At 38.6% G+C, this 26,877-nt stretch overlaps 1 protein-coding gene across 14 annotated transcripts in view; it reads right to left on the reverse strand.

The window, feature by feature from the left end:
• Positions 1–399: 399 nt before the first annotated feature.
• The window catches only part of TCERG1 (transcription elongation regulator 1), a 50,319-nt gene continuing 23,841 nt past the window's right edge, over positions 400–26,877 (reverse strand). For 10 of the 14 annotated variants that reach the window (XM_045027191.1, XM_045027188.1, XM_045027189.1 and 7 more), the window contains 13 exons: positions 22,446–22,606; positions 20,647–20,713; positions 19,381–19,516; positions 18,039–18,128; positions 16,683–16,801; positions 14,332–14,482; positions 9,467–9,631; positions 7,999–8,181; positions 6,687–6,866; positions 3,192–3,275; positions 2,819–2,919; positions 1,784–1,873; positions 400–1,588 (listed from right to left, as the gene is read on the reverse strand). In XM_045027191.1, the coding sequence (XP_044883126.1) occupies positions 1,387–1,588; positions 1,784–1,873; positions 2,819–2,919; positions 3,192–3,275; positions 6,687–6,866; positions 7,999–8,181; positions 9,467–9,631; positions 14,332–14,482; positions 16,683–16,801; positions 18,039–18,128; positions 19,381–19,516; positions 20,647–20,713; positions 22,446–22,606 (1,729 nt within the window). In that variant the 3' untranslated portion in view covers positions 400–1,386. Of the gene's footprint in view, positions 1,589–1,783; positions 1,879–2,818; positions 2,920–3,191; positions 3,276–6,686; positions 6,867–7,998; positions 8,182–9,466; positions 9,632–14,331; positions 14,483–16,682; positions 16,802–18,038; positions 18,129–19,380; positions 19,517–20,646; positions 20,714–22,445; positions 22,607–26,877 lie in introns of all 14 variants that reach the window. The other 4 variants (XM_045027200.1, XM_045027199.1, XM_045027195.1 and 1 more) reach the window with 2 other exon arrangements.

The raw sequence follows: 26,877 nt of genomic DNA on the forward strand, positions 1-26,877 counted from the left end.
GGGAGAAAGGAAGGACGATCCAAATGGAAGAGAGCTGTGTCATATCAGAAAGGTAGTACTCCCCTTCCCCCCCACCACACACAGACACATAGATTAAGTACTGAAGGAATACTTGCTCTCTTTCAACATCTCAAGTACAATGAACACTAAAAGGATCGAGGGACTAAGCAAACAGCAAAAATCTCAAAATTTGTGTTTTTCAAATTCTGTATTGTATTTGCACATGAATACAATGTTCTAGTATCAAACTTACATTTGTCTAAGTGATTTATCACTAACTCATTTTGTCTCACTAGGCAAATGGTCTGTTTCAGGATAGCTAGTGTTAGTTTGGATTTTTTGTTGTTGTTAAAGAGACATCTTTGAGATTTAACAAACTTATTAAGCATGTTCAATCCATATATAAAAAGGGTTGGTTTATTGTAGTTCAAATACATAAACTAAACAATCCCAACATTTCAAAATTAAACTTTAGAAACACAAGTTTAACATTCATAACAGGAGTATAGTTTACAAGAATTACCCAGAAGGGAAATTCATGGTCTAATCCAGAAGTCAGTAAAGATCACTTTATGGTAAATAAAAATATGTTTATACAACCGTCCTGTTCTGGGAACCATTGTTATTTACTGTGTTTCCAATTTTGAGCAAAAAATCATCAGACAAATATTCACTTGGGCAAAAGAAACCTGATTTTGCCTGTACTTCAAAGTGGGTGGGGAGAGGGGGGAGAAATAAAGCAGTCTCGTGAACAAATTCAGAATGGTGTTTAATTTGGTCTCTGGGGGCCTAATTCTTCACTCACATCACTGTCACTCTATAGACTTTAATAGACTTAATTCTGATTTACAAGGGTGAAAGCAAATAGAGAATCAGACCCTTTGTTTTCAGATTTAAGAATTTTTTTTTTTTTAACTGTTGCCTTCAGCACTCAATAGTTTAATTTGAGACAGTGTTTTGTCTGTTAAAACAGCTGAACTTGGGTAACCATTAGGAGGAAATTTGTGGTACTTGTGTAGTTTAGTTCAAACCACAAATGTCAATCATTCTTAAGACTTGCATATATAACACTGCTGAAAAGAATGCCTCCAAATATCACTGACATCCACACCTCATATACAGATATTCCATTGTTCTGAGATCTAAAATTACTAGACACAGCCTGCATGGTTGGGATTTTTGTCAGTCATGCCACACAAAGAAAAGCATAAATATCTTAAGTGTTCTCTTTGCACAGAGACCATTTTATGTTCACAAATGCTGCTGCTTCTTCTGCTCCTCAGGTCGTTTTCAATAGGTTCACGGTAACGTAGATGTAAAAACCGGACAGATGGCTCATGCAAGCTTTTGAATTAACAGACACCCCATTGTGAGAATATTTTATAATTATTTTGTTGTTCGTCTTGTAGGCTCTGAAGCTGTGGGAGGTGGAGGGGGACCTCGACGGTCTAGGTCATCTACATAGGATACGATGAGCTTGCGCCTCTCCTCTGGCACACAGTCAAGTACCAGATAACGCTTGTCATTCTGTAAAATCTTTTCTACATCTTTCAGGTGCTGGTCGGATTCTTGGATCAACTTTTTGGATCTGAAATGAAGTATAACAGTTACCATCTGGGCAGCTGTCTGGGAGCCTACATAAAATGCATTGGGAATCTTAGTCCAGTTACTGGTGATAAATGTCCAAATTACAAAAACTACCCGCACCATTAGAACCTCTCTTGACAGTGTCAGTAGATAGGCCAAGCGCTGAAAGGGCATAGAGACTGAGCTATCCTCTCACCTATACAGATGCCCCATCAGGTCAGGGGTGAGGCACATTGGCAGGAATGCGTGTGTAAAAAATCTTGCACTGCCACTGCCTGTGCTGTATCTGTTCTGTGGATAAACAGAAGACTTCAGTCTTAATGGCCGCCAGAACCATTTATCAGCATTAAATGAACCACAAAAAATGTAAAAATAAGAAAAAAATAATCACAATTGAAATTAAGCACTCGAGAAGCAGCAAACTATTAAAACATGGACGTTAAACTCCCAGTTGCAGCCCAGTTTGATTGATGCATCTGGCTACCGCATCAATTTCAGACTGCAATTCAGCCCACTGAGAACAGCAGCAACTGACATAGAGCTCCAATACTTTATACACAGCACTGGCTGCAAAAGGAAACAAGAATCTGATTAGGATCTAATAAAACTAGTCAGCACCCTTCTACCTCGAGCTCTTTTGCTTCTGGAATGGGAATCTGCCTAGGACCGTAACAATTTGCAGTAGGCTCCAGACCAGACTAACTTTAACAATTAACTTACTTGTAAAGCTAATACTCAAAGCCCACTGAAGTCAATGGGAGATTTGTTTTTATTTTAATGGGGATAGGGTTTCACCCTCTGACTTGTCTCCAAACTCCCACTAACATCACTGGATAATAAGCAGAGTATTCAGCCCTAATTTTTAGGCCTGAACCAAGGATCCTAATTAAACGGTAATTTGGCTTCACTACAGAATGAGCGGAATCACTTGACAATGTATTCAAAATACCCAAAACAGTGCTCTCAAGCAAAACAAAAATCCAAAAAGCCCCTGCTATAGAACAGTTGACAACACTTGATAGTAATCAGTGCAGAAGCCAACATATAGCGATGGACCTCACTACTATGCAACTTCATAGGCAGCCTAGTAATCTTCAATTTTTGCACTAAAGCTCCTCAGACACTGGTCTATAAATGTTAAATGGGAGGAGAAAGTGAAATTCAGTTCATCAACACACTTAAGGTACAGTAAAGAAAAGTCTTTGCTCTTCTAAGACACTATGACACACACCTGTACGTTATAAATTTGGTCTCTTTCAATAGCGTCCTGAAGTCAGCTTTGGCAGTAATGTATTTGTCTCTGATGTACTCTTCAAACTCTCTTTGTTTTTTCTGCATGAAGAAAAAGAGCAATACCATAGAAAATGTGACATATTATAAAGTACTTCATATTAATTTACAGTGTGTAAGAAATAATTTTATTATAATTAGTTTAAAGATCACTACAGAAAAGTGTTTAAGATTTTTAAAAAAGCAAATATCTGATTAACACAGTGATATAGTTATATTTACGTGAAAGGGAATCCATTTCAACAAGCATTCACTCGTTTTTGCTTTGGATAGCGTGGGAAGGCTAGCAGCAATGGAGCAAGACTATTTCTTACCCTGTCACTGGAAGAGAACTTAATGCACCTGGGATCTTCTTTAATGATTTTTTTCACTTCTTTCCATGTTGATGTTAAAGTAATCTTTCAAAAGAGGCAAAAACAGTTCAATATTGCAAATTATATTTAGAGTTTAAGCATACAGTACATATGATCACTTTCCCGAGAGCCCTGAAATCCTCATGCATAAGGGGGCAAATTAAGGACATAGTAACAATTTTCCTTTTTGAACTCTTGTTTTCTGTAAACTGGTGGATTTTAAGAGGAAAAAGTCCTCACAAAATTATATCAGTTTCTTATAGTTTAAATTCAAACAGTTCTTCCTAATGCATATTTGAATAATTTCAACAGCATGTTTGTATGCGTAAAAACAGCTATGTATAGAAGCCCCAGCTCAAAGTGAGATATTCATCATTTTAATTTCAGTCTACCATATAAAAAGTGATTAGAATATTAGATACTCGTCTAACCAATATTTAATAAGACTGCCTCCAAAGATTTGAAGAAAGTTATGATGAAGCCAGAATGAGATAAGAGAGAGGCAGGAAGTCACAAAACAACAAAGAAAGAAAGGAGAGAGAGAGGTGTAAATAGTATCGGTATGGAACTGAAAGTTAAGAATGAATTTTGCAGTTAAGATAAAAAAGACAAGGTGAAGGATAGCATCCCAGAGGCTTGCCCACCGCTATTCATTAAGACAAGTTATTGGGTAGGTAGGAACAAAGACAGAAGATTAAAATGCCCAAGATACTAAGGGACTGTGTCATAATAGAAGGTGTCAAATAATGCAACATTGCAGAGATGTGGAAAAGCCAACGGAAAATGAATGACGATCACTGACTACAAAGACGAAACCAGGTTCAAGAGTGTGAAAAGACTGAATGTGAAAATGGACCACAACATTCAAGGTGGTTACTGTGGTATAACTGGTTAGGTGAGAAAAAGATTATTCTTTCCAGCATTCCCTTTTTCAGGGAAGTAAGGAAAGTTGGTGTGGGAGAAAAAGCCCAGGGAAGAATTATTATTGAGAACTTTAATTACAGAAGGTAAAGCTAGAGGATGCAAGTCAGTCATAGAGTTTAAGGCCACAAGGGACCACTAGATCATCTAGTCTGACCTCTAATACATTGTGACTGACCAGTGCACAAGGACCCCACAATAGCAAAGAAATAATTAAATGAGATATTATCCAGATAATCCTGGCATGGATCCTGTATCCACACACTGCAGAAGAAAGCAAAACCCCCTCAAGGTCACTGCTAGTGTGACCTGGGGGGAAATTCCTTCCCAACCCCACACATGATGACCAGTTAGACCCTGAGCACGTGAGCAAGAACCAACCAGCCAAGCACCTGAGAGACAGAATGCTTGGTGCCACCTCAGAGCCCTGGCCCATCCTGTCCAATATTCCATCTCCAGCCGTGATCATTCCTGCTGCTTCAGCGAAAGGAGATAAAAAACCCCTCCCAGAACACACCGGGGGACAAAAAAATCCCTTCCGGATCCTTGCCAATGGCCAGCTGAAACCCTGAAACATGAGCTTTGGGAACATACCAATGTATCATCACGAGCAACCCTGTTATACAACTGCACTCATAAATTTGTCCAGCTCTCTCTCAAAACTTATTACCATATATACTCATTCATAAGAAATTTTTTTTAGTAAAAATGGGAAGTAGCAGAGAAGGGGGTCGGCTTATGAACAGATATAGAGAGGGAAAGGTGGGACACAGCCCCTCCCCCCAACAGAGGGAGAAAGGAGAAGCAGCACAGCCAGAATGGTAGAGGCAGGGCAAGAGTCTCTCTGCTACTGGCCATGCTGCTCTCCCCCCAGCCTCCGAAGCAGCTGCAGCTCCGGGGCTGGCAGGCTGCAGCCATGCCGCTCGGCCCCACTCCCCAGAGCAGGCTGTGGCCACACCACCCGGTCCGCCAGAGCATGCTGCAGCCATGCAATCCAGCCCATCTCACTGGAATATGCTGCGGCCATGCCGCCTGGTCTGGCGCGTTGGCTTATAAACAACCCAACTTATGATCGAGTATATACGGTAAGTTGTTTGTCCCTACCACTCCTATTGGGAGGCTGTTCCAGAACCTCACCGTTTGGATTGTCAAAAACCTTCTAATTTCCAGCCTGAATTTGTTCACAGCCAGTTTATATCCATTTGTTCTTGTGTCAACATTGTCCTTTAGCTTTAACAGCTCTTCACTCTCCTTGGTATTTATCCCCCTAATGTATTTACAGAGAACAATCATATCCCCCCCTCAGCCTTCTTTTTGCAAGACTAAATAAGCCAAGCTCTGCCAATTTCCTCAGACAGGCCCTCCATTCCCTTGATCATCCTAGCAGCACTTCTCTGCACCTGTTCTAGTTGAAATTAATCTTTCTTGAACATGGGTGACCAAATAAGGTCTGACCAGGGCCTTGTATAATGGCATTAATACTTCGCTATCTTCAAATGCCTGGCCCAATACACCCTAGGATCGCATTTGCCTTTTTCGAAGCCACATCATATGTGTGTCTCATAGTCTGTGATCGACCCACACACCACGTTTCTCCTCCACTGTCACTTCCAAATAATCAGCCCCCAGCGTGTAGTAGAAACTCTTATTATTAGAGCTTGCATTTTGTACTACTGAATTTCATCCCATTTGTCACTCTAGTTTTCAAAGTCATCCAGATTTTCCTGTATAATATTCCAGCCCTCCTCTGTGTCGGCAATTGACTCCCAACTTTGTATCATTGGCAAGTTTCATTAGCACTCCTACTTCCTGTGCCAAGGTCATTAATAAAAATATTGAATAAAACCGGTCCCAAGACCGATCCTTGAGGAAATCCACTGGAAGTTTTCCTCCAATCTGATCATTCACCTTACAGCACAATTCGTTGCCACCGCCTTCTCCTTTTAGCCAAATTCCTTAGTCTTCTTACAATACTTGTACTGATCTGCATCTTCCCTAATTTAACTAATAATTTCCCATAAGGTACCGTGCCAAATGCTTTACTGAAGTCCATGTATATCAGATCAGATGCGCTTCCCTTATCTACAAAATCAGTTATTCTCTCAGAAGAAGGAAATCTAGTTAGGCTGGTATGCCGTACCTTTGGTAAACCAATATTGCATTACATCCCAGTTACCATTTACCTCTATAAATTTAATTACTCTTCTCTTCACAATTTGCTCTAAAACCTTCTATACTACGGAGGGCAGACTAACAGGCCTGTAATTGCCCAGATTCCTTTCTTTCCTCTTTAAAATACACTATTCTCCAGTATTATGGTACTCCCCCTCCCCATGGATTTATTACAAATTCTTGCTACTTGACTAGCAATCTCATGGTGCCCCCGATTTGAGGGCATTAAGCTCTTATCAGAGAGAAGCACCATATCAGATAGAAACGCTTTGAAGTTTTTCTTCCACCTCATAAGTGGTCATTTCCATTTCTAGACACTCGTTTTCATCAGCTGTACTGGGCATTCATGCACAAGTCTCTTACCGCTGAAGTTTCATCCAGAAGTTGCCTAAAATGCTCCCTCTTCTTTTTGGTAAGTGCTTCAATGTGTTCATTAAAAAGCTTCTCTTTCTCTTCTCTTTCTAGCAGAGAGCCAGATTCCCACCGATGATCTTTTCGGAGTGTCCTCCGAGTATCGGACCATGACACATCTGAAGATCTCACCTGATACAAAAATTTACATTTTACAAAAACTATGTTCTTTCTCTGTTTTATTATCAGACAATGCTTCAAACACTTAGCTTATACTTCATCATCAACTTTTATCTGAATTAAAACTGCATTTGGTAAGAGGGGTAAGAGACAATGACAGCTTTCATGCAATTAGCTACTGTCAAATGCCAGCCTCATGCTGCAGAGTCTCACTGTGCATCAGTTCAGATGGAGATAGATACATCCTATCTGGACTGCTCTGCCATTCTGTATAGAAAAATCAGGATCCTCCACTCTGAATAATATACTGTATTAACCATATATGATCTAGAAGAGCAGCCTCTGAGATGCATCATAATCAATTCCTACCAGCCACTGGGCACTTTAATAAGTGCAATGTTTACTCTCTGGAACCAGAAACAACCTCCAAGGAGCTCCTGCCAAATCTATATTACCTGCATTATGTCACTAGCAAAGATACTGGGTCAACAGAAACCTAATTTATATATCCCCCCCCCCCCAAAAAAAACCCCAAACAAACAAACAAAAAAACAGGACTGGAATCTGTGCTCAACCACCACCCACCTTTCAGGTATGCGCACATCTTAGATCAGCAGGCAAGAGATTCCCCTCACATACCATGAGATTCTCATCTCACCAAGCCTGCCCTCTTAGGAAGTGCTGTTTCAAGGGTTGGATCAACTAGTGCAATAAACTGCTCTCTAACTGAGAAGTGAAAAGCGCTGGGTCAGATGCTATGTTGGGGGCATGAGTCGGGCAGACAAACGAGGTGAGGAAAATGTTCTTGAATCAATAAATCTCCATTTCCAACATATGCATTAGAGTTTCTAGTACAAAGTATTTACAATTTTAATTGCCTTTTTTGGTAATATTGTAAGAATGCACTTGTTGGATGAAACCTGAGACACCAACTGTAAGGCTGAAGCATTTTTTCCCAGCAAGACAAAAATCCTGAAAAAATAAATGCATCATGGAAACAGAAGTTTTACCACTACAAGTGCTAATGTGCTGCTGTGTAATCAGGGAACTTATTTCTATATTAGCGTAACAATTAGATGAACTGTTCTGGCAAAGATAAAGTCCTACACTAATCAAATGAGAGAGAGAAATGTACAAGCCTCACCATATCAGATAGAAGTGCTTTGAAATTCTGGATAGCCTCTTCTCGTTTGTGCTGTTCACGTTCTCTATCGATTTCCTTGGTCTGCTCAGAACGAGCTTTCTGAACCTCCCTTTCTCGTTCACGCAAACTTGCCTCAATGCGAGCCTGCCTTTCCAACTCCTTTTCCTTTTCAGAGTCTAAATTCTGAATCAGAAGCAAGAGCATAATATTTCCCCATTAACAACATATAAAGAGGTAGCATCTTTCATATTTTGATTAGCCAGTCAAACAATTTAAAGATTTAACAGTTAATGGAAACAAGAGGATGAGTATCATTAAACAGACTGTCATTTATGAAATAGGTAAAAATGAAATACACCACTTCTGAACTACCAAGGTTTGTCTGCACTTAGGGCATTTTTGAAAGAATTCCTTCTGTTGCTAACACTGACTTACCGGCAATGTTAGCAATGTTGAGAGTCATAGTGTAGACAGGGTGCTGGCTGGCAACGCTAAAAACTATTCTTGCTAAAGATTTTATCTTGTGAACTTAAAGTGGAGGAAAAGCTCAACAGCAGTATTAAAAATGCTGTGCTTTAAAATGTCAAAGACAATTCAACCATTTGTATTTGGCTATTGTAACAGCCTTAAAGAGACATGCCTCAACCCATCCCACGGAGGAGAAATCAAACCTCAAAATGATTGTCTGAATGATGAGGCTATTCAGTTCAAGTATGACAGATAAATCTTGTGTCCATCCCACCTATTTGGGACAGATGTTCCCCTCCTCCATTCAAGCACATGAAAGCAAAGGAGTGAGCTGAACTGTATACTGCTTTTGAGCCCCCAAAAATATCATCTTGTAAAAATAAATATTCAAAACTAATACAACTGAAAAAGAGGGGAAAGTGATGTTGTCTGATGGACTGTGCACTGGACTGCTGTGACACCTTGAACAAGTCACTTCACCTTTTTGCTCTTTATGTAAAATGGAGATAATCCTTCCTTTATAAAGTGTTTTGAGATCTACGGATTAAAACCTCTATATAATAACTAAGTGCTATTAAGTGACCATTGCAGGTTTGGATCTTCACTGGATGGGAGTTGGGGAAGGAAACAGATCAGAGAGCAGCCACTCTACAAAGCATGCTCCCCCCTGTAGCGACAAACTCAACTGCAAACTGCTGTGGAAATTAATGCTAGTTAGACTATTTTTAACTTCTCATTCATGGCATTAGCTCCTTGAATAGGCAGGTAGGAACATGAAACAGAAGTGGAAGAAGCGATGGAGGCACTCTATATGAGACAACTGGAGTTCAGTTGAAAGGAAACCACATGAAAGAAGGAAACTTCTGCTGGTCTGGTTGCATTCCATGTGTATCACTACAAAAGTGACAGCATTACAAGTCTCTCAAACTGCTTAAATATATTAACAACAGTGTAGGTAACAGTGAAAGTAGTATGCAGCACCTAACTATTACACACATACCTTAGCTATTTTTTCAATGTATTGTTTAAAAAGGTCTTCCCTCTGTGAAGAGCTATCCACTGCTTTGTAACGGGGATCAGTCTCTACTTTGTCCTTCACTTTGCTCCAGCGAGACTGACTGTCCAAGTGGTGATTAGACAGTAGTTCAAAGAAGTCCATTTTAATCTATATTTTAGATAGAAGAAAAAACAATTAATGAGTAACAGGATTCCTGAATGTTTGCTAATAGAAAGAGGCAGACTTACCTCAACGAAGCGAACTATATGAATTTTACATACTAGAACATCAAAATCTCTAAAAGTATATTGAATTTTAGGGTTAATTATCTCTAAAATCCACTTCCACTTTGGGTATAATTTTTGTGAAATATATTAAAACTGAAACACTAGGAAGACTATCAAAGTCTAAGATGAGCTGTATATCAAAGAAATATTCATCCGCACACTTAGTTTTCTTGCTCTACTCTAATTTAAGCTTTCTTGTTGAACTTTTAAAATATAATCCCTCCAACTTCTGTACTGCACAAACCAGTATTTCAGGGCATCCCTCACATAGAAGCTAGTTAGATTTTAAGCAGAGCCCTAATTAGGTAAAACAAATACCCATGGGTTCATGCCTCAAGTATACAGTGGATGGAGGTATATACTGTATCTGCGATTAACCAGCAAACAGTACAAAGACCTCCTGTTTAAGATCAATAGTGGGATTTGTTACATTTCATTAAACCTTTTTTAACTGAACAAAGATATACAGAACTTAAGTATATAATGATTAAGTCTATAGTCTTAAGAAGACAGATATATTCAAAAGTGGTGCCCAAATGCTGTAATTCAGCAGTTAAATTTAAAATATATTATTCAAGCATAAACAAATATTTGTAGCTACTTATTTTAAAAAATGGAAATGGCATGTTACATATAATAAACCCCACAACACTGTACATAGCTAGAACATTATGGAGGACTAATAGATCTGGTCCGATGCTAACTTTGGACTTCAGGACAGAAGAACCAAACTAGCGATACAACATCGCATCAGCAGTTGGAAGGGCAGCTACCGTACAGTTAGTAAAGATTTTTATCCCTGGGGTGGATGTTCCTCCATGTCCCTTTTGGGATTTTAGGATTTTTTCTTTAATTCCGACCACTTCAAACCCTCAAGGCCCTGGCATTTAAGCTACCATCTTTCTCAATCAAGAGAACAAGCCATCCCTTGAGAGGCCAGTTGACATCACTTGTTGAAGGGCTAGAGCCCACTGAATAGCTCAAAGAACTCTCTACCCAGGGTTAAGCATGCTGCCTTCACAGCACTACCAACCCCTGGTGGCATAGGAACAAGACCATAAGTAGTTCCTTTGCTGCAGTATACTACTACTACCTAGCTTGGGCTGGCTTGGCTGCATTCCCCCAAAAGTCTCAGCTCCCACATACAGAGGTTAACAATGGGAGTTGAAGACTAATGTAAGGCTATCAAAGTGTGTGCCTTATCAGCTAACTGAAACCTTCTAGGTCTCTTAAAATGACATATATAGTTATTACCACATATTAGGGTAAAATGAAGATCAGAGCCAATATTCTGCAGGCTTCCCCACTGATGAACTTGGCTCTTGACAGTGTTTTTATTGCTTAAGTTTGTAAGAAACTTTATGGACTTTTCCTGTGCTGTCTCAAGACAGGAGACAAGTACAATAGAGATTAGGAAACAACTCCTTAGTGTTACAGTGAAGAAGTTTGTAACTCTTCACCTGAAGTACTGTAACTCTACCTTAGGGTGTTGAACAAGATGCAAAGCAAAACCTTTTACTTATTTTATAAAATGCTGTATATTGTTCCAGAATTGATCTTAAATAAAACATGCAAGCAGTATCAAGATACGAAGCTTTCTAAGCCATGAGCATTAGGAACTTACATTTAAAATGTAAAACAAGGCGTTTTAATGTTACTACAGAAATCTATAAAAGTAAGGGTATCTTATTGGTCAAAGTGTAAACAGGAACGCTCTTTTGTAATATATATCTACACAGAGACAGAGACAGTATTTCTGCTTCCTTTTTACACTGGTCACTGGCTATTCATTAATCCATCCTCAGAGCCTGGTGAGAGTCCACAATATGCAGTGGTTCCTCTTACATGGAGAAAGGAGACTAAAACACTGCACAACCAAAGCACAACTGCAAATAGTAATACATTGGCACTAGCTCCAGCTCAAGAACCAAAACAACATTTTTCTGTGTTACTACAGAAACAGTTAGCTGTCTTCCCGCCTCTCCTCCTTTAAAGCCAGCATGATCTCACAACCTAGTACTTTTTCTTAAGCCAGGAAGGAACAGACATGGTCTTAGCTGACTGTCACTTTACTACTGGCCTGTTTAGTAGTAAATGTGATCATGTAGCCAGTAGCTTTCTTCCTCAGAAAACGCAATGCCATTTTCAGTCGTGTAACAGAGGACAGTAGAAGACTGTTTCAGCACCCAAAAACATCCTTGGTTATATGCACATGGCACAAGGCAGTACACTAAGACAGGCCACCTCAAGTCAATAGGTGGGGCAGGATATTAACAAGCCATTAATTAAAACAATTACCTGACAAAATGTTGTCATCTTGCTATGTAAGGGCTTAAGATATTGCCAACGTAAGTGTCCTGAACTGAGAAAGAACAGAGTGCAATGCCTAAACTAGAGCAGAATGGCAGGTAGGAAGCTATTAATAAGGGTTAGAGGGAACAAAGTTAATGCACTAACCTTATAATCTTGGCAAAGTGAGTATACATATGGCTGAGACTTCAGCTTAGATTGAGTTTGTTGGCCTTTTATGCTACTTTTCTTGCAATGTCTATTTTGAGGAGAGGCCAGAGGAAGACAGGAAGTGTTCTGGGTCAGTATGATGACAGCTTGCAGAAAAGCTTCCATGTTACCAGCCCATATTACACTTGATTCCTTCATTTCTTCACCATGAAAATTCACACACTGAGCCAAACCTCACTCACTTGAATAGTACCTGTAGAGTTCCACTTACTCATATGAGTAAAGGTGGGCCAGATTTGACTCATTACAGTGATAAAAAGGACTATATGACCATCTGAAAGAGAGGCTCCCATGGCACTGTTTAGTATAATAAATCTCAACTGAGGAAATCAAAACAATATTTCAAACTCTTACTTTAAAGATTTCTGTGAAGAGCTTACCTTCTTTATAGAAAAATCTTTGGATTTTTAATACTGGCTGAGAAAGCTTCACTTTACAATTTAGCTGCCTTATTTTATTTTATTTTACATTTTTTTTTAAAAGCAAACAAAAATAAGGCTGAAAATACTGCAGGTGTATTTAGATTTTTTTTTTTTTTCAGTCAACACATTCTGGGCACAACTCTCATCACTTCACAAGGAAAAAGCTAAAAAAATGTAAAGTACCGGAACTGCGGGAGGCTAAAGTCACCACACAGAGATACCAATTCTTTCCTCACTAGGGAATCCCATAATACTTTGCGTGTCAGTGATTGACAGCTGTCAGACTGAACTGATTGACAGGCCGCACAGCACATAACTGTAAAGTCTATCCACTTGTTATAAAACAGAATACATAAAATGGTTACAAAAGGCTTTTGGAGAAAGAACATTAGTTTTAAGTACAAAAAGAAATACAGTCTCTCTTCTTTTAACTTGTCTAATTCAGAATAATCATGCAATATTAAAACTAAAAGCATTTACATCTCTTTAAACTTTCAACTAGACTATTGCTATGGTGCAAAAACAGTGTTTTAAAATTCCACATTTGTGGTTCAAATACAGTATGTAAAAGTTTAGGTATAGTTTTCAATTAGATTTCATTCGTTTTCTCTGAAAGCATAATCATTTATTGAAAACATCAAAGCAATAGAATAAATGTAATTTAAAAATCAATAATGCATTTAATTAGAAGAATCAAATTCTTGACTTTGGAAATATTTATCCAAAATTGCTATTTCAATTATTAAAGTATTCCAATTCTTGTATGCCACAGCATTTTATCTTCTACAAGTATCATGCTACTCTCTCACCACTGCTTCCTAATAAGTGGAATTTACACTAGCTCTGTTTTACACAATAAATGTTGGAGATTTTAAATGTCAAAAATGATTAGGCTTCAGAGGTTATTTTTCTCCATTCACACAACACACAGGGACATTTAGGAAAGTGGCTGCATATTCTGATAGTAACACTATTGATGCCACCTCCGTAGCAGTCTGTTTTCCCAGTGGTGAGCACTTGCTCCTGAGTATTGACATCACAGCCAAATGACATTTGGAATTCATTAATCTTTAATAGTCGACCTTTAATTCTGATAAGCAGTAATTTATACTTAAGGTATGTTTTCAGAAAGATTAGAAAGTCACTAAAGTGCTACCTTTTAGGTAGAAAAGGAGATAAAGCAGCTTTTTAAAATTTAAATGGACTAGTCTACAAAGAATTCTGAAATCTTATTGCCACCACTGAGAGAAGAGGAAGGTAATGGCCAGTTCTGGATTTTCTACCCAAAGAGGACAAGCATCCTTTTCATCCTCCAGGATGTCACCTTTTTTAAAAAAAAGACAAGTATCATTCCAGTTAAAAACAGCATGATGTGGCTTGTGGGTTTATTTATTTATTTATTTTAAATATAATGAATTATCGGTGTATTTGCATTGCCTAGAAGTTGATATACCTGCAAAATTAATAAGATTAATTTAAAAGGCCATAAAACAAGGAGTAGTCAAATATTTGTATTTTAAAAGCTGTAAGGCTAGGGAACAAAAATCTTAGTGAAAGAACACTGGAAACCAAGTACTGGCTTTGTCCCATCCCATTCAAGCCCCCACCACTCACGCCACTGGAACTAAAACCACCTTACCTTCTCACCTCTGGTCTTCGAATCTTCTTTCTCCTTCTTTCTTGCTGCTGTGACAAACTCGTTAAACAAGGCCTCTCGATCTTTCATCTTTTCAATTGCCTTGAATCTCGAGTCTTTAGCATGCTTGGCTGCAAATTCACTAAAAGTAGCTCTGTAACAAAATGGCAAGTGAACTGATTTGTTCGAGCTATCTTTGCTGTGAAGTAGGTTCAGCAGAAAAACACCATCTCTTCTGCTAGATCACGTGCCAAAATACAATTTAAAAAAACCCCAAAACCCTCTCTTCTCACTATGCAGATAATTGATCAATAAAACTAGAGAGAGGAGTTGGGTTAAGCAGACACAAAGAAGAATATTGCTCAAGACTTATACTGAAATTATCCGTGCAAGTGTGCAGGTTTAGGGAAAAAAGATTACAATGCAACCAAAGAAAATAAATGTACTTAATTCAACTGTCTAGAACACCTTAACTTCTTGGGATTAACACTGTAGTGCAGCCTATCCAGATAATTCACGGCTGTGCGATTTAAAATTTACATGCACTCACTTGCAGCCAAACTGTGCTAAGAGTGACACTGGGAAATTCAACATTTGGTGTTAGTCAATGTAGAACAATGGATAAATTAATTTTCCTGCAATGAACATTATATAGTTTAACCTTATGACACAAGGAGTTGGGATATTTTTAACATTGAGCAGGTGCAGTAGTGCAGGGCTTTCCACCCATTATCTGTGTAGCATTTTCTTTACAGTTCTCTCACCATCAGGGCCAGATTCCAATCTCAGATGTGCAGTAAATATAGTACTGCCACTTACCTCGAAAAAAAACACTACTGTGCTTTTTCCAAGATCTGATGCAAATCTGGCCCCAAGAATACGTGAGACACTTATAATCATACGAATGTGTTCATCACAGCATGGAAATAATTAGACTTGGAAAATCCCACCTACTGTTGCTGTAGGGTAAATTAAAAAAAGAAGAAAATTTGATAGCTTGTTCAAAAAGATTAGAAAGTGAATGTACAGCTATACTGAAGAACATGAGCTGTATAAAAAAAGTGGAATACAAACTTGAGCATGTTAGACTGGGATAGATTATTTTTTTAAAGTAGTTGACACACATGGAAGTGCAGCAATGCCTTAGACAAACAACTGACACTAGAAGATGAAGCATAGGGTAAAACAAAACATGAAGTCCCTCATCTGGAGATTATATTCTTCTCTCCCATTTTTATATTTTTTCTGTGCGAAAACAGCTTTTGTCTTGGTATACATAAACACTCACAGAGATAAGAGTTTTAGTTTTTCTTGGATTGCAAAGTACTAAAGTCAATCCTTCTGAAGGACATATTTAGCACACCCATTCATGTATTTTAAATACTCAAAATCCCACAGCTGCCAAAAAATGTAATCTTCCTGACAACTTCCCTTACTGGATGTCTAAAAACACTGCTGATTGATGATTGTTTTTACAGATGTGAAGTCAGTTATGCTGGTTAGCCTAAAGCCTGCACATGCTGGCTTCCAGCACATTTCAATGTATGTCGCTGAATCCATGAAGCTGAAGTGAATCAAATGAACCGTTGTTTTAACATAAAAGAATTCCTGTCTGATCCAGGTTAGAAGTGACACTGAAATACTAATGTAAAATATAATGCTTATAAGCTATTAAGTGACATAAGGATGGTTATGAGTTGTTTGGGCGAGAACTATGAACATGAACAATTCAGGCATCTTGGAACCATAATCTAGAATATCTGGTATCCATGCTAAAAACACCATAACACTTACTGTGATAGATACCCCTGGATGGCATAGATTCATTGTGATTTTTATACTGCAGAATTAGTATTTTCTGTAATACTGTGTAGGATATCTACACATCCACAAATACACGATATACACTTTTTCATTGAAGGTAAAAAACAAACAAACCAACCCAAACACGTACACAGTGATTTTCTGTTACAAGGAAAACTTCTCACAGGCCAGTACAATCCGCAAAGGCTACAAGAGCTGCATGAGAACACTCATAGAAAAAAAAAAAAAAAAAGAGCCCTTTCTCACCATCCAGCCATGTGCTGGGGATTTTTTCACATTCTGAACCAGTGAATTATAATATATCAAACATCAAAACCTCCAAATTCCAGCACTCTGTTGGTTAGGGAGCCTATAATCATGCAGAAGAAAATAATACATTTCAACAGGCCCAAGATTTTCCTAGAGTTCATTTCCCCCTTCTTTTACAGTTTTGAAAGGAGCAAAAGGGGGGTTAAATTACCCACTGAAAAATAAAGTGTATTTTGACCTGGCAAAAGCTTTCACGTGTGAATGTGAAATAAGCCACCTACCTTGGATTAAACTTTGCTTCTTCCATCATTTTCTTGAAATCCTCCTTGGCCTGCATTATTTTGTTTTTCTTTTCCTTACGCTCTTCTTCTGCTCTGGTCTTCACATACTGGTCAAATACCTAGAGAAATACCAATAAGACATAAGATGTACAAATTTGGAGTCATATTATCCCCTATGAGGGAAAGGCAGGTGAAGAGAAAGAAAACTTCATGTGTTTCAACTTGCAGAGTTTGCCCAACTAGTCTGTGGAAGGGTATGCCTGCTTTGGCCTAGCAAACCTGCAAATCTGACCTCATATTAGTGAAGAAATCTCACACTCACGGGTGGTCTCTGTATGACCCCCTGGGGCCCGGGCCCAACATTTAGTTCTCCAATTGCAGAACAATTCCAAATGAAGCCATTTTACCATACCTTCCCAGTTCTGCTAGTAGATGTACCCTGGCAGTACTCAAATATCCAAAATAACCAATACCATTTCCCTTTCATTCATTCTTATATATTTATACACACCCCCCATTATTTTGGAAGGAATTATTAATCCACCCTTGTTAGATATCTCTTTACAAGAGAACAGAACTTCTCCTTTCCCCTAACAACTGATACATTTTATATTAGCATGGGCATCTTGCATAATCCTGAATACTTACACTAAGGGATTAAATTACCATTATAACAGAGACCATCCATTTATGCAACACTCACATATTTGCATATCAACAGTAATGTAGAGATTGGAATAACTTCTGTAATACACTCAGAATCCATTCCCACTGCATGTATGGGAAGCGGTGTAATACAGTAGTATTTGTCGTCATATGAACATTTCCTCCCATAACTTGTTTGTTAACCTGAGACTTACTTGGAGGATTTAAATATACCAATACAAAAATAAAGTTGAAACGTTTCTGGGTAATATGTTAAGAAAAAGGGGCTTATTCCTCTCCCAAGCTTTTCAATTTTTTTTCACTTTTCTTCCTTCATCTGGAGAAAGGATTCCTGAACTGAGTCTGCCTTATAATAAAGCCTGTGCTTGAATTTTTCATTGCTCAGATTTTTAATGTGTTCGTTATTCATTCTATTAATATTTTGGTGTGACAATGAAGATGCTCTCTGCTGCACCTGTTTTTTGGCAGCCTCCTGGCTATCTATCTATCTGTCTATATCATTGCAGCAAGAAATGAATCTTACCACCAGAGAAGTAACCGCTCCTGCTCTCTTTGTTGAAAATAAAGCATAAAAAACAAACAAACAAAAAAACCCCATTTGCAGTACAGGTCCCCAAAGGACTATACTTCCACTCAAAGATTATTTTTAATGATATGTATATCTTGAAGTTAATTAACCTTTTCTATTACCTGTTTCCTTTCTTTAGGATTGAGAAGCAAGTACCGAGGATCGAAAACTATCTTGTGCAGCTCCTTCTCCCAGGTTGAAAAGGCAGAAACCTTTAAAAAGTAAAAAATAGACTGGATTTTGCCTGGTAATTAAGTTCCCCCAAAGATACAAAGGTTGTGTATTTTGCTTGAAATCTACAGGACATCTGTTAAAAAGAAGACATAACTGAAATCCATCCTGAAGTTTTCATCACTAATAGATGACAAGCGGTGGGAGGTTAGCATGGCAAATTTCCACACTAATTGGCTCTGAAAACGTCTACATAATTACACAGAAGTAACACACATCTAATTACTCATTAAAATAACCACTACTGTGTGGCATTTAAAAATCACTACATCAGAAGAGAACCTTCAAGCTTTGCATTTTGATTTCCCATGACTGCTCTGTTCCTTTGCTAAATGTTCTGAGTTTTTAAATTGAAAGTTTCTCATACACAAATGGATCTTTGTATTGAAAAAATGCCTATCTGTAAGCTGATCTCAACTGAGCTTTTTTGGAATAACCCTAAAATGGCACTGCTGTGGATCAAAACAAAAGATGTACAGACATCACTTCAAATTTGGAACCTCTTCTCTTTTGCATATAAACATTGCTACCATTCTAGGAAGCCAGTGCATCTATAAAAGTCAACAGGTATTGAACAAGCCTCAAACTCAGTTTAATTAAAAAAGAAATGGCTAGTTTTCAATGTTAGCAGAATAGTTCAAGGAAAGATGAGGTGAAAGTTTTTCTCCTTTCATGTTGTGATCATGGGAAGATTTTAAAAGAACAAATAGGAATGAGGTGCTCAACTCCCACTGATTTTCAATGGGTACTGGGTGCCTGATATGACCTCTGTGCCTCTGAAAAATCTCCACCTCCCTACCTATGTTTTGACATGTCAATATACTACATACTTTTTTAAAAGAAAAGTCTTCGGGACAGGGATTTATCCCCTTCTCTTTCCGGTACATCAGCAGCACTCTGTTGAAACTTGAAAACTAACATTGGAAAATTAAATATATATTATAAAATCGTGCTAATTCACACTGATTGTGGCTTAAAGAATCAGGAGATATGAAAGGAAAAGATAATGCATTACAGAATATTTGGTTCACTTATTTTGACAACGTAGTTCAGTTTTAATTATTTAGGATAACTGTGATGATTTTAGTAATCACAGCCCCAACTCGTGTTCAATCTTTCCTCAGAAGTGGGATGAGACTGCTTTTGTGTGTATGAGAATTATTAGACTTGCAAATTAGCAAAGTAAGAATTAACAAGGTTCTACTTTATTGTCAAAAGGATAGTTCCTCTGACCCCTCTCTCTAGCAGCATATCCTTGAACTGTTTCATTCGAGCCTCCAGCGGGACAATGGCCCTCTCACGTGCAGCTTTAATTTCAGCTTCCATGGCAGCCTCCTTGTCTGAATCAATGTCTTTGTTGTCATCTTTCCTGTAAAAATCAAACATACAGTATCCTCTTAGAAGTGATGTTAACACTGCAGTTAAGATATCTAACTGCATCACAAATAGAACATAAATTTTAGATCATTCCAGCAATATAGGCTTGTACAAACCACTGCATGACATTTGTCAAAGACTGAAACATCAGAGTGAATAAACACAAACAAGGCATTCAGACTTTAAGTATTATCAAGTGAATCAAAAGAAAATGTAAAATCACTAAAAAGAAAAGTAGGTTTAATCCATCTTTTGTTTTATACTATTTTACATTCTACCTCTGTTAAAAACACCAGGCTCTGTTTATTGAGTTAAAAAGGACATGATTGAGCAAGTTTATAACATTTATAATGTAGAGCAAATTAAGTTTAAGGGGGGGAACTGCCAAAAAAAACACACCAAATAATCCACTTTGTTAAGACATTTTTAAAAAATACACTGCTCCTCTAGGGATATTTACTGAGACATTCTTGGTTCCCAGAAGTATTATTCTAAATTCTCACAGTGATAACCAGGATCTAATTCATGATTACATCAAATGACACAAAATACCAAGATGGGAGTAGTTATACTTGTAACAAGGCATATAGCTCTAGGAGCACTAACATTTGCCCTGATTTTCTGCAAGCCAAACAAAGCAAAAACAATCACTCTTGATGTTATAGCACAGTCAAAACAGCCTTTTTATAGAAAAACTCCAGCTCAAAAATCCATACTACTGTCTTTTTTGGGCAACAAAAACTTGTGCAAATAGAGTGAACACAAGCTGGGCAAATGAGTGGCATATGCTAATACCACAGAACTGTATAATGTAAAGACAGCTCAAAATGCTCCTGAGGGAGATCAGGCTATCACAGATAGCTTCTATCACAAACACACATTTATTATTTATGACTTCCACAGAAGATGGAATTCTCTCTCAACATGAATTCTATCCAGCTCTAAAACCCTCAAACTAAGTAACATTAGCAAGAAAGGTAGCAGAAATCTAAAGTAATCCTGTTCAGTTATACCCAGGCAATGCCATTGCCTTCAACAGGGTTGCATGAGTGCCGCTGAGACCAGAACAGAGCCTTCTATATCTAGACTAAGTCCATATAAGTGTTTTCAAGATTAACTTACTTTCGCTTCTTTGTTTTAATAGGCTCATCATCATTTGTTTCCTCTGCTGATTCATGATCTTCTTTAACTGTAAGATAAATTTCATTAACAGTCTTCTAGATGAAGTAAAGAAAAGTTCACAACTTATGCCTGAAGCCTCTTGCATACCATATAAATCTGCCTGATCACAATTTTAACCCATTATTTTGAAGGAAATTAGATGCAATTCTTCATTCAGTTTTAGAGAAATATCATCGGAGCTTGACAATTTTTGTCACTATGGCATTATGCTTAAGTCTCCATCTTTAATTGTCCCTATAAATCGATTGTTATAGCAAGTGTCAACACCCTGGTTTTGTATTAGCCACAAAACAATTCTCTTCCATATTCTATTTTCCATTCATTCAACAGAAGGGATTAGTTCTTATGAAATCTGCTCTCTAATTACATTTAAAATCCTTTTCCCATAACAAGATTTAAGAACTCTCTTTTCATTTGTGTTTTATACACTTGCATGCAGAAAATAGAACAGAACCATAAATATACAAACTCAAACTGCTGAGCTCATTCAATTAAGTAATCAAACTATCATCCCTAAACCCAGCACGTAGCCCAGCGGACTGTGTAGGTGGCCCACTTTCCTCTCCCCTCCCATGGATCTGACTGTAAGACTGAGACGCAATTTAGTATAAGTTGGAAGAAAACACAACATTAGCAGTTATCAAACAGTGGGTCACCACTCCACTTCACTGGGTTCACCAGGGCAGAAAGCTGCAAGCAGGAACTCCCCAAGGGGTGCTGGAGCCCCAAGCCCCCAGCCTGGCTGAAGCCCCAAGCCCTCTGCCCCGAGTGGGGCTGAAGGTAGAAGGTCGCAATTTTTTTCTAGTGGGGAGGGGGGTTAGTGATTTTTTTCTTTTAAGTCCAAATGGGTTGCCTGCATAAAAAGCTTGAGAAACACTACATTACATGATTTGTGGTCAGTTTTGTATTTTAAAGGAATTAAACATCTAACTCACATTTCCAAAAAAAAAAATTGTGGCTAAAATGTACCTTTGTAAATGCTTAATGGAGCCCATTTATATCTTCTAATTGCAAAGTAATATTTTGCACTACTGTCTTTAGAATTAAATCATCTCCCTTATATTTCCCCACCCAAAAAAAGGCTTTTCCTCTTAAATGCTCAAGTCTATCATTCTTGGATGATTTATTACAAATTATGCCCAAAATAGTCTTACTCCAGTAGCTTCTTAATGAAAATAATGCTGCCCAACCCCCAGAAATTAACACAATTTCTGATCACTGCAGAATTTTATTTCAGTCAACATTAATTTAATTCCCTTCTTTCAATGCTCCAGTATTTTACGGTCTTATCTTTGTGATTAGATCTTTGTCTGCTTTTTGTTGGCCTGAAAATCTATTCCTGTTCCCTATAATTTTTTTTAACCATTTCTCCCTTTCTTCTCAATAAAGAATGTCTGTTCCTTTAGTCTGTTTTCATACATTTTTTTTTATCTAACATAACATTTCTCCTGTCATTAACATCCCCTTTATTCTCTTGGACTTTTTTTTTTTTTAAGCACTTTATATATCTGCAATTTATTATCCCAGTCAGCTTTTTAACTTAGTTGTCTCAGTTTTCATAATTACACCTCATTTTTCAAAGTCAGCTTGCAGTTCTATCAATCACTTATTTTTTATGCTCATTTTGAAAATAAGCACAAAATGGAGCTTGGGCGAAAAGTTGTTCGTTGCCTCTCTATTAATCCTATAAAGGTAATGATGGGGAGAATGGGGACTGATAATGATGATTTTCCTCTTACTTTGTTTCTTTCCTTCTTCCATTCCTTTTTTGTGAGGAGGTTCCTGAATAATTTTGTCCACATCAGCTCTTCCAATTAAGTCCTCTGGCCGGTCCCACATAGAGAGACGAGTGGTTGGGTTGTAGAAAAAAACCCGCTCATCACCAGTCCATACCACACACCTAAGAATTTTGAAACAGAATGCACATGCACCAAGTTTAGTTTTATCTATATTCATTTTATATGCTTGCTTTATATCACCCATCAGAATTGAAAATATTAAGTCACTCAGAAAAAAAGACAATGCCTTCTAATGACCTGCAAAGAATTTAGATTTCTAATCTCTTCCAGCTATTCACTATCTGCTTTACAGAAACAGAGGAAAACGAACAGATGCTAAATGAATGATACTGCAGTTCAACAGGTTAAAAAAACCCCACACACTCGCCAATCATCAGTAGAAAACTTTCTCTGGCAAGTGGCCTAAAACTTTCAGTTTCTGTGGAATATAAGCTTTTGTTAAAAAACCCAGCTTTATAATGTTGCAAAGCTAACCTCCCAAATGAGAAACAACACAGTACCATCCTACTCACTCAGCAATAGAGCTGTGATTCTGCATTTGATACTACTGCTTTCTCAACCAGCAAAGAGTAAAACTGAAAATATTAAAGTGTCACTGCTACTGATCAGAACCCTGTGGGGGAAGTAAAACTGACTGGATCCTAATCAATTTTCATTCTGCAGCTGCTGCTTCTTAAAACTGTATGCAGCATTAGAGAAGCATGAGGAAATATCCACAGGAGAAGACATTCAAAAAACCCACACACCCACAGAACTCAACTCTTCCAATCTGTTGGAGAGAAGGGGAGCCACTTCTGAGTTCATCTGTCCTCTAACTAACCTGCTTTTGTTGTTTCCACCAAATGTGTAAAAGTCTAGCCTGAACTACATCTCCATTTAGGAAATAATGTGCCTTGTATTATTTTGGTCTAGCTCCCATTCATGTGATTGATTTTTCTGTTCCGCTGAGCTCACCTGCTACTACTCTACAGGATACCAGAATGTAGGTCATAGTCATGTCTAGGTTATATTTAACACATAACTACAAGATATATCTATTTTCCCTGAAGAGAACTGAAGAACTGGTTTTTCCCTGGTAGTTTACGTAATAGGCTTCAAAGCTCAAAAATACAATTTTACCAATATTTTTACCAAAAGACATAGAAAATCCAATACCACTCTAGAAAAGTATTCGCTCTAGAAGTCTGAATCAGATATTAGTACTAAGGAACCTTCTATCTCTGCTACCTTGATAAAAAGTCATCAGATGGGAAAAGTCAATCCTAACACCGCTGTTTGAAATTTACAGACCATGCTCTGAAGTTAAAACTTCTGCTTTACTCTGTTAGTGGTTACAGAGGTAGCCTTAGATAGAGACTTGACTTTAATTGTTCTAAGACCCAGGTATTAAAGAGACATCAATGGTTAAACTGGACTTGCAAAGAAATGACATCATTATTAGGCTCCTTTATATAGACACAAAGAATGGTTACTTAACTAACAGTAACTGTGGATCTTCAAGAGGTTATCTAGATCAGAGGTTCTTAAACTGTGGTCCATGGACCACCAGTGGTCGCAAGCTCCATTCAGGTGGTCCGCGGATAGCTCCCTCTAAGGTGCGCGCCTAGGCAGCCCCACACAAGAGAATGAAGGGCCACCCACCTAATTAGTGGAGCCGTGCAGGTGTGGCTTCACTAATTAGGTGCCTGGACCCTGGAGAAGACGCACATGGAAGGTGAGGTGGTGGTCTTGGGGGGGGGGAAATATGGTGTAGGTGAAAGGGGGCAGTGGAGTGAGAAGAGGGCGTGGAGGGAATTTGGGATGTGCAGGGCTGCAGCAGCCAGAGAAAGAGGCAACTTTACTCAGCCCCAGGGCTGCAGCTGCCGGAGAGAGACGGCCCTCCTGCCCAGCCTCAAATCTATGGCAGGGGAGACCCCCCGCTCCTTCCCAGCCCCAGTTAGGGGGCTGCTGAGGAGGGGGAGAGAGGGAGAGACCCCCTCTTTCCCAGTCCCAGGTCAGGGGCTTCAGCAGCAGGGTAGAGAGGGCACATGCATTGCATTAGAAAGGTAAGACTACTGATATTAAAATGTGAGTTGTGTGCTTTTATTTGTAGAACAAAAAAAGTTTATCATCATCAAGGTTTTTTTTTTTTAATATAGCACTTTTACCCAAAGCGTTTTACAACAGTTAGCTAACGGTACAAACAACATTTGGAAAGCTCATTAAGTGGTCCGCTGAGACCCTCAGCAATTTTCAAGTGGTCCACAAAAAAAAAGTTTGAGAACCACTGATCCAGATGGATTCCACTCTAGGTGCACGTGCACCCAATGCTCATGGGATCAGATTATTTTGCCAGCAGTGTCCTTTAAGGCCATATCCGAGCTCTAGATGGATTCACATCCCCATACTTGAGAACATAAATGGTGGCGCAGGCCCAACCAACTCTAAGTTCCTTTGCCAATACAGAATGCCAGAGGAGTAGTACTCTGTAGAAGCGGGGTCAGGAGGGTGAATCATGGAATCCAGGTGGATAACACATCTCGAAAGAATCACAGTTCCACTCTTGGTGACTAACCAGCAGTTGTCTGTTTGCTTGGAGGTAGGTACTAGAAGTCCTACTTAAAGAACGACTGTAGGACAGCACTACCAAAATGGGCATTATTTTTGGAACCATCTACCAAAGAATAGTTTCTTGTAAATGCGTGGACTGAGTTCCACACGGCTGCTCTATACATTTCAGAAATAGGTACATTCTTCAGACAGGCAGAAAAGGTTGCCTGGGCTCTAGTGAAATGAACTCTCATGTGGCTAGATGGATCTCACTTGGCTAGCTTGTAAGAAATTCTTAAACAACTGCTGGAGACCCATTTTGATAATCTCGTTGCGTATACTGCCTAGCCCTTAAACCTATCAGCAAAGTCACGAACAATCTAGGTGTGTTCCTAAATGTTTCCATCCTATTAAGATAATAGGGCAATGCCCTTACTATATCAAGAATATGACATCCCCTGGGGTTGATGAGGCTTGGGGAAGAAGACTAGGAGAAGAATACACTGGTTCATATGGAACACTGAAGCAACTCTGGCTAGGAATTTGGAATGAGGCCTGAAAGTAAACCTGTCCTTATGAAACACTATATAAGGGGGACCTTCCATGCAGGCCTGAATCTTCTCTCCCTTTGAGTCAGTGTAAGATCTTCTAAAAAAGAAGGCTTCACTGATAGGTGGTATAGGGAGTAGGTTGCAATTGGCTCACACGGGGGACCCATCAACACTGTTAGTATTATACTTATGTCTCACAAACTGGGTGAAAAACATGAATAAGGCCCTTAAGAAATATACCCACTCTAGGGTGTGAAAATACAGTGCAGTCCTAGATAGGAGGGTGATGTGCATATATTGTTGCTAGATGAACACTTTATGGAACTACCTGAAAAAATCAAGATGGTTTCAGAGATAGTAAATAGTCCAATTTTGCTGAAATGTGTGTTGCTGAAGGAGACATAACTGATGCTGAGATGTCCAAATAGGAAACCTCTTCCATTTAGCTTTTAAGTCAATCTTGTTGAGACTTTCCTGCAGAATGTTCTGAACTTCAGTTGAACTGCTCCTTTCAGTAGATGTCAAAATGCCTTAAAGTTATCTGTTGGACAAGGTGTAGATGACTGCCTCATCAGGGGAAGATGACAAAATTGTTTGCGAGATCAACTGGTCCTCCACCTTTGCCTGTTGATCTTCCTCTCTCTTAAGGGAAAAGGATCTAACCCCTTGAAATGGGGACAGAGGATGTTGTCTTGTGGGAATATGGTTGCATACTCCAGGATGCCTGTACATATAGATACAACACTGGTGGACACAAGAGGAGGATAATGAGGGCCTTGACCCAGTGGGCATACCTACACTGCAATTAGATACCTGCAGCTGACTGACTCACAGGGCTCAGCTTAAGAATCTGTTTATTTGCAGTGTAGACATCCAGTCAGGCTGCAGCCCAAGCTCTGGGACCCTCTCACCTCAGTGTATACATATCCTCTAAGACCCATGCCTTCTCCTGCTCAAAAAGTCGTTTCTGAAGGAATAGCTCCTGGTAGCTCTGAGCCTACTATCAATGAAAAAAGTTAGTAAAAAATACAAAAACAATAATAGTCAAACAAAGTTAACAATGTAACAACTACACTAACTCACCACTAACTGTCTACAACAAAGTCGTACAGTTCTCTCTTGCTGTCACAGGCAATAAGAAGGAACTGAGACATGCTTGGGCCTACTCTTCTCTTTATCTCCTTGGACACCTGGGGGGGTAGGTGCGGCCTCAAAAGCCACCAACGAATCTGATCTCCCATGCACTGGGTGCATGTGGACCAAAAATGGAATCCTGTGGACAACCATTTGAA

Source organism: Mauremys mutica, chromosome 8 (genome assembly GCF_020497125.1).
Source record: "Mauremys mutica isolate MM-2020 ecotype Southern chromosome 8, ASM2049712v1, whole genome shotgun sequence".
NCBI lineage: Eukaryota > Metazoa > Chordata > Testudines > Geoemydidae > Mauremys > Mauremys mutica.